This window comes from Pyxicephalus adspersus, chromosome 4 (assembly GCF_032062135.1).
Source record: "Pyxicephalus adspersus chromosome 4, UCB_Pads_2.0, whole genome shotgun sequence".
Taxonomy (NCBI): domain Eukaryota; kingdom Metazoa; phylum Chordata; class Amphibia; order Anura; family Pyxicephalidae; genus Pyxicephalus; species Pyxicephalus adspersus.
The window spans coordinates 47,378,205-47,387,228 of NC_092861.1; the positions used below are offsets into that span (position 1 = coordinate 47,378,205).

At 35.0% G+C, this 9,024-nt stretch overlaps 1 protein-coding gene across 2 annotated transcripts in view; it reads right to left on the bottom strand.

The window, feature by feature from the left end:
* WDR49 (WD repeat domain 49) overlaps nucleotides 1-9,024 on the bottom strand; it is a 55,268-nt gene that overhangs the window by 2,682 nt on the left and 43,562 nt on the right. For both annotated transcript variants that reach the window (XM_072408056.1, XM_072408057.1), the window contains 4 exons: nucleotides 6,563-6,750; nucleotides 4,674-4,871; nucleotides 3,472-3,644; nucleotides 1,537-1,643 (listed from right to left, as the gene is read on the bottom strand). In XM_072408056.1, coding sequence (XP_072264157.1) covers nucleotides 1,537-1,643; nucleotides 3,472-3,644; nucleotides 4,674-4,871; nucleotides 6,563-6,750 — 666 coding nt within the window. The remainder of the gene's footprint in view (nucleotides 1-1,536; nucleotides 1,644-3,471; nucleotides 3,645-4,673; nucleotides 4,872-6,562; nucleotides 6,751-9,024) is intronic.

Genomic DNA, 9,024 nt, shown 5'->3' on the forward strand with positions numbered 1-9,024 from the left:
TTTTCCTGTGTGGATTTTTCTGGGTTTCCTAGCTTCTATTCAAAATCTGAAGTGCTAGGTTGAGATCTATCTATCTAAGTAATCCCCACATTGGGCTTGATATAATAAACCATATGCATATATCAATAACCATATGGGTAGTATCAATATATTGTCAGAATCTTCATTGAGAGGAAGTCTGCACTAAGGAGGATCTGCCACCGAGGGGAGTCTGCACTGAGGAGTTGTCTACAATGATGGAGGTTGTAAAGATAAAAGAATGCAATCCCAGATTTCATACTTCATTATGGCAATAGTCACAAACAATCACCTCCTAGATTAGACTACAGTAAACAAAAAGAAATGACCTTAAAAAAAGGGGAGAGACAACAAAGGTGAATACACATGTCAGTAAACTCAAGGCCATATACACAATTATCAACACTGAACAGTGATGTTTATGTAAATTCAGACACGTTTCGTGGGATACCCGCTTCTTCAGGGAATATACTATGTATACAAACATGACGTGCAACTAATGTGATATGAGACTGGGAAAGAGACTGAGGCAGGGTTACCCTGACCAGCAAGATCCAAAACTGGCTAATAGGCAAGAGGAACATGAGTAATCTACGCAACTGTCACTGTTACTGTTCAATGGTTGGCTGATTGATTTTCATCTGATTCAGCAAATTAAACAGAATAAGTGACTGTCCGTTAATATATATTTTACCCCTGCCTGATCTGCATCTGACAGTCATGGGCTGCACATATCAGAAAATACACAATCTTTATCATCTCACAAACATTATGTCATTGACATAATCATAAATGTAGAATTCAAGCAATCTAGAAAATGGACTTTAATGCCTTTGTTCTGTCCAACAAATAATTACTACTCAGTCTGTCCCCTCACCAACTCCCTCTTCTAAATAAAATGTATAAATAAAATCTAAATGTATAGAACACACAGGAACTTAGAAACAAAGTGGCCATAGACATATTCTCCTTCTGACCTGTAACACCTATCAATTGGTAAGGCTTCAACTGATTTCAAATATAAAGCTACAAAATCACAGGTAATACAAACAATTCAAAACATAACTGGGGGTATACACAATATATTTTCTTCTGTATTTCTGTTACAATTAAAGCCTCCCCTACTGTAGATACTCAGCTTTCAGAACATGTAATAGATATATATATTATATACATGTACAGATCTACATATATATTTTAACTTCAGATGGTTTGGGCTTACTTTTTTAATATATAATTGAAAATGTGTTACATTTACATCTATTTTTAGGGTTTGTTTGTGTTTTCTGCTTACTTTTCACTGGACTGTATTCAAATCTGAAGACAATATTTTACATCAAGTTTCAGGTTTTCTTTGCAAGTTTAATGAACAGTTTTCTACAAGAACAAATCAAAACCCACCTTTAAGAAGCACTGTGACTGCTAATATTTTATTTATAGCGGTCAGTACTACAGTAAAAATGTCATAAATTTAATATAGATCAAGCATTATAAAAATGTCATTGCCACTGCACTTACCGACGCTATGCGGGACTGAATCTCCAATGAAGTTTGAATGCAACTTTTCTTTTAATGCATTTTCTCTGTATTTTTTACCCAAGATTGTGTTTTCCCATGGACTGTTTCTAAGTAAACAAAAATATTGTGGAAAAGTTATATCTGTTCATAGTTCTGACTCCAATATAATACATGGCTTATGTTACAGGCAATTTTTAAGACTAAAGCGACAGATTAAAATATTGTATCAAGGTGTAGCTATATTGTTATTTAAATGTGTTCTGGTATAGTTAGGTAAAAGTATATCCAAAGAAAAGATATTTCATTGTTATGGAATATGCTTATAATCTTCGTCAGTTTTCTGCTGTAATACACAAATAATATGGGTAATAATCCTCAAAAGCCATCTCAAACTCGTTGAACTATTAGGCAGTTATCACTGGAACTACACCTTTGCCACTGGAATCATGTTTTTCACTGACCTTTGTATTAACAACTGTAAAATTTTGGTATATGTAGATGCAGCTAGTCATTCAACCACTTTTTGTAAATGGAGAAGCTACAAAATTTATTCAGCATTCCAGAAACAAGCCCATTTGAATTATGACTAACCATATACCATGACCTAGATGGAAGAAGAGCCGTTACTGACAAAGCTTTGTGTTGCCAATCACCATCTGTCCTTGTGGCAATGGTCATCAGGACAATTAGGCTCATTAGGCCAGTGGTCGCCAACCTTTTGGACCTCACGGACCACTAAGTTTACGGACTCCAGACCGCGCATGCATAGGGAGCTGTTTGTCACTCAAATGGGAAGAAACTTTCCCCAGAGTGACGTCATGATACCAGAACCTGCACATTCTACCATCGCAGGTCTGAGCCGGCCATGGCATAGTGGGTGGATTGTGTCCAGAGACACAACACTCCCACTGCCCTGAGCCTGAGAGCTATATGGGGGACATAGTTTGCGTCTCTGGCCGGTGTGCCCAACCAGGGGGTCCTTCTCCTGACTCACGCTGGGGGGCACATCGGCCAGAGCTGTGGACCACCAAAATTTTCTCACAGACCACTGAAAGAGAGTACTGAACAAATACTAAAGGTATGATTAAAGTAAATACAACTTTACAAAAGTAATGTACTAATGTTTAATGTATCAACCGCAATAAATAAATACAACAGTTCCACCTTGGCTCCTACTTTTTGCCCTAGTTATTTAATCAGCCCATGAATGCAGCATTTCTAGTGTATATTATTATTTTTAGGATTATTCTTAGGAACGAAAATAATTATTTAGAACTCAATGATTAGATGTTTAAATGGTCGCCTAAAAAGACTTGTACATCGACTCTTTAAAGCAGTTAGATTCAGGCAATCATTTGGCAACCACCGTTATAAGGAGACAATGAGGTTAATTTAATGATGAAGTAAAATCAGTTGCATCAGAAAAGTATGTTTCCTATTTGCAAAGTAAAGAGCAAGTGTAAAATCTGAAACACAAAATCCTTGTTTGCAATTAGCAAATAGTTATACGCAGTGTAACCTTATATATAATCCAAAAGAACTATCACTTTACATAACGAACATTCACTTTGCCAAATACCTATTTCCTATCCTTTAGAAAATCAACACCAACAATAAAGATCTCGGAAATTCCTATTCCATGAATATTACATATATAATAAGTTTCCCCTTGGAAGGTGAATGTTGCATCAGATGTAATTTCTCCCATTACTTTGGTTTGTTGGGTGCTATATCTACCTCCCATGAGCAGATGAAGTCTTGAAACTGCTTAGAAAACTATGGATGACATTGTTTATATGGACATCACATCCACTTAATTGTAGGCGATAGCGGGAAACGATCAATAAAGGCTGAAAAAGTTCATGACATATACAATGATACTCAGTAAATTAATTGTTCTCTCCAACCTTAAACAAAAACATAATTTGTACATACTTGAAGGGCAAGTCCTCTTTATCTTCAATTATCAAATCTTGTAGATGAGAGGCAAGCTCTTCTTCTGTTTCATTATTGGAAGAGGCCAAGCCCTCTTCTGTTACCTCTGCACTTTCTAATTTATTATCTGCTACAAGTTGAGGAGGACATTTCTCAATTCTCCAGTGTTCTTCCTACACAACAAGATACAAGCAGAGATTATATGAAGAAACCTTTACTGTGTTTGTATTGATTAGATTTAAACAAGAATCACTAGCAATTCTTCAACTGGAAGGGTCAACAACTTTTAGCATTCTAGCACATCAGGGTTATGGATGATTCCTATGAGGCATAAGGGTGTGATGTGATTAAAAATGATTGAGAATTATAGTGGACAGTGCAGTCACAACAAGCCATTACTAGTTTTAAAACACAGAAATTTTATAGGGATCCTCATATTCTCTCTGGGCATAATAAAGAGACAGAATTTTTAATCACGTTACCATCTTCTAATCATAAACCTCACTCTTTATCATGCCCCATGAATGTGTAACAGTTGATCCTTTCATCATTGTCCCAATCTCTACTACTTTGTCATTTTTCATAAAGATAAAGTTCATGATTTCTTAATAAACCTATGCACAATATAAACAGAAATGTGCTGTTTTTTGTTCAGATTCAGAGGGTCAAATTATTCCTGCCTTGTAAATTACCCTTTCTGTTTTTATCAATAGCACTATCTGTACAAACCTGTAAATCTGATACTTTGGTTTCCCTTTACTATATAAAAACATGATCTTTAGTAAATTACAATTGGATTACAAAAACAAAGCTGAGAGTGTGAATGTGTTTATATGTGTGTGGTAGAAGTATTAGGAATTCCCTAAAGAGGGGTGGGATAGATTTTTCTATATACCCAGTTAAAGACTGTTCGGTTCTATGTAACTAGGATACAATAAATTATTCTAAAGAGAACACCCAAAATGTCTCCAGCCCAAATAGGACATTAGCATAACATTTCATTGAACTTTAAATTTTCATTTTTAAGAAGTGGAATCTTTTCCTTCCAGTGTGCATCCATCCCTTATATTGTTGACACTAAGGGTGACATAGGTGCATATTAATGCTATTTGTATCATTTAGAATTGTATTTTCCTGTATCTAAAAAAAGTTTTGACTTCAAATACTCTTTACCTGCTTTTACAAAGAAGTATTGTTTTTACCTGTCCAAACACTCCAAGTGGATTTCCATACACATCACTGACACATATACTGCAATCTGCTGATGAAGAGATGATCAGGAGACATTGGTTGTGTGTACAAGTTTCTATGTGTGTGACACAGTCACTGTGAGGTTGAAATGATGATACAAAGGGAGGGAGTTCATCACACTTGCATTCACTGTAGTCAGTGCAATAATCCTGTATGAAATTGGATGGCATATTGTAATTAGACTGTAAAATAATGACCTATCTTCAAGTCCAAGTGGGTATAATTATTCAAAAGAAAAACTTTACTTTAGCAGTCAGCAGCAAAACCATTTAGAAATAGAAATTTTTAACTGGTTGCTAAGGTGAATTTGAACAATATTCCACGTCTATAATAAATGCAGTTATAATAGGATATAAGATACATTTGTTTGTAGTTTGGTGGTAAGAGACCTAAGTAGCTCTTATCCTGCTCATCGGTTCAGGGATTGTCCACAACAATAAAGAAGTAATGTACATGCTCATTTTTCGAATCATCCTTTCAAGGTCAGCCAACATCACATAAGAGAACATCAGTCAAGGTAGCCAGTGTTTAATACTCTTTCATGTCACAACAACATTACAGAATAGATCACAAAAATGAGCACGGTAGCTACAAGATTAAGAAAATATAAAAAAAAGATGTGCCCCTTCAACCATTTTGTTGTCACTCCACAATTGATCAAAGATGCCAATGTCCATGAGCAGCATTTGAAAAAAAGCTTTGATGTATTGCAGTTTCTTCTTTTTAGCAGGAGAAAAAAGTGTCACAGCAGAACATTAGAGCTGGTCCTGTGTACCTGGTTTGTTACATTCCCCACAAAAATAAAGTCAAATAAAATACTAATGAGCATGCTATGGCCAGCTGAAAGTCAAGTATTATACAATGTGTTTTTGTCATTTTAATTTTGGATATAGTTAAAAAAGGATCCGTATGTATCTTCTGTAACCAGGCTGGCTTATGTCCCAGTTCTTCCTTTTGTAGCTGGAACTTTGCATGTCTGTCTCCTTCTTGATAAACATGTTTTTAACTGCCCACAAATGTTGATTTTTCTACAAAGCTGGCACCAAATAAAAATATTATGAAATGATGTAGGTAAGGTTTGAGAGGGGTACTTATTTTTTATAGAGGTTATAACTATTTTTTACTGTACCAAAAACTTTATATTTGGCTTTAGCTGTACAACAACCCTTCCCAATATTTGCATGACTGTGCACATCATTGGCTATTGCATTGCTACATATTTCTGAAATTGCCGGTATTGCTATATTTGACTTCTAATCTAGGCAGATATGGGGCTGGATTTAGTGATGCCATTACCATGCTGCTCACTGTTCTCCTTGCTGGAGTCCAAACTCTACCTAGGTGGTTAACCCAAAATAGAGGCATAGTGATGTACAAGGAATGGTAAATTAGTAATAGGAAAAGATCTGCTGCAAGGAGACCACAAGCAAACTGATAGCTAATTATTTGCCCTCTGTCTGCTTTTTTGAGTACAACTTCCAGAGTTCATTTCAACTTTAAATTAGCTGGAGGAGGAGCAGATTGCAAATTTCTCTCAGTATAGGCTCTAATTGCACATACATTTTTCTTCCTAAATGTTTTTGAGTGTCCTAAGCACCTCTAAACCCTGGAATTTGCATTCCCTCTGCTTGCTTTAATGACAGCCTAACAATGCTGAGCAGTAGGTAGCCACATTGCACATTTGAATTCAACTGCAACATAGTTCTGAAAGTTGCTATGAGTGCTTGTTGTGCATGAATGTTGTATGTTAGATTGCCATCTAATAACTCATAACTATGAGATATGTTTATTTTAAATAAAAAAAGTGAATTTTTTGTGTATACAAGGTATTGTGCATTACCTGTATGTTCCAAACTTTAATCCACCCATCAAGATCACCTGTAATAAGATAATTGTTTGTTTTGTCAGTGGCCATAACTATGAAACTAGCTCCTTCATGAGCTACAAACTCAGCCATTATTTGGTTTCTGAATATATTCCAAAATCTAACATAGCCCGATCCTCCACATGACACCAAGTTTGCACCACCTGAAACAAAAGAGGTAATGGTGTGATTAAAACATAGTAAATATAATTGGTAAACTGTTAGGCAATTTACTATACCCCATACAGCCTACATATGATATGCTAAACAGCTCCTAGAGAAGCTTTAAGACTAATGGAGCAATATAATTTGTAATAAGTGATGAGACTAAAATAAAACAATCAAAATACTTTGTTTGAAGAGTTAACCACACCATCCCTTCAAGTGTAACTAAAATTCCAATTTAAAAAAATGTGCAAACAGGTAGGTTTTATTGCAGGAAGGGACAGACAATGTCATTTCTGCAATAAAACATATTCAACTGCCTGATCATTCTCTTAACTGTTAAAATTGTGTCATAAGTTGCACATGTACAGCTCATCATTGGTTGCTGGGATATCCTGCACATGCCAGCTTCACCTGCAGCTGGAAGAGAAGAAGGAAAAACATAGCAGTGCCCATGATGGAATAGGAACAGGTGGGATTAAATTTGGTTTAGATCTGCTTTTAGTGGCAGCAGCAGAAAAAATTTAATTATAGTGTAGCCATTACAATCTCATCACCTCAACATATTTGAACTATTTTAAGGGGATACCCAAACATGCAGTTCTTGACAGGCAGCTAAAAAATGTAAATGACCTAAAGGTTTTTTGCTGAAAGAATGGACAACTTTTCAATATGGGAAAAAACACAGCCTTATTCAAAACCAACTCAAAAGACTGAGTCATTTATAAAGTGATCAATACACAATATTGGGAGCTAAGAGCATGAAATCTTTTGATTTGGACCATTTAATTATGTATTTAAGTATTGTATTGTGAAATATTGTATGATGTCTAATAGTTAATTTAAATCACAATAAAAAAAGAAATAGGTTAGGACTGATAACTCATGTTTTCCTATTTCTTACAAAATCTCTCAGGTGTACATAAACCCAAGAGCACAAATATAAAGAAAGAATGATTATTTCAGCTCTAAGTTACTAACAAGTTATTATGGTTTGTTAAGTTGCTTACCAAATCTGTGTGATTAAAAACACAGAACATTTCATAAACTTTATACACGATAACTAAAAACTAAAGGAACAAAGCTAAGAAATCAATATTCTGTGTGAAAAAAAAGCACAAGGAAAAAAGTTGGCATGGAAGCAGAAAAGTTTTTGAGGACACAAACAAACAAAAAAACAATTTGGCAAGAAGTATGGAGCCAGCGGCAAGGTAAAAACATGATGAGAATACTACTACAAAATACACTTCTGTACAACAAGGCTGTCCAGCCAATGGCACATTTTAATAAAGAAGCTTGGATTGATATCCCACATTCCTAAGGCTATGTGGTACTGATCCTCTCTGATGTTACTAATTTTATTTTTCAAGTTTGTCCCTTATGATTCAAAATGAAGTGTCCTTGTAGGAAGTGTTGTGTTTTATGTCAAAGTAATTTAAATGGTATCTTAAATATGTTTCCTAAACTCTAGGAATAGTAAGAGGACTTTAAAGGAAACGTGCTGTAAAATAAAATCAAAATCTGCCACTAGAAATGGCATTCTAAAAATACTAGTTGTCTGGTTGCATGTGGTATCAATATTTGCAAAGTCACTGTTCGGAAACTAGCTCAGAACTCCTGATCCTGCATGCCTATTCTAAATAAGTGTTAAAAGGTTCTGAAACAATGGCCAAGCTAAGTGTCAGTTTTCCCCAGTACAGGCTTTCATTAAATTACAGATTGAATAAGGCTCTGTAGCTAGTTGCCTGACTACTGCGCTGACCCTTCTGATTAGAGCAAACTGTTATTCAAGATATATTTGTAAAATATATAATAAATACTTATCTTTCCTGTTGCACATGCTGTTAAAAGCAAATCCCTTTTTAACTAGCAGTCCCCTGAAATCCTTTAGGAAATGAATACTTATGGGAGCTTGGATCTCCTGGGCCCCCCCCCAGCTCCTGCTGTTTTTCCTACTGACTTTTACATCATATCTCTATACTGACCAAGAACAAGTATGCACATCATGAGTTTTGATCCCACATGTTGCATAAATGTTCTGAACTTTCAGATAAAATAGCAGGTTTAATATAGAAGCCTGTCCTTACAGCTGTTATAAATTAAAGCAGCAAATACCATTAGTAACATATAGTATACTAGTAAAAAAATGACCAAATACCATTCTTGTGTAACCACTTGTTATTAGTAATACCACATTGCAATACACACTTTTATATATATATATATATATATATATATATATATATATATATATATATATATATATATATATA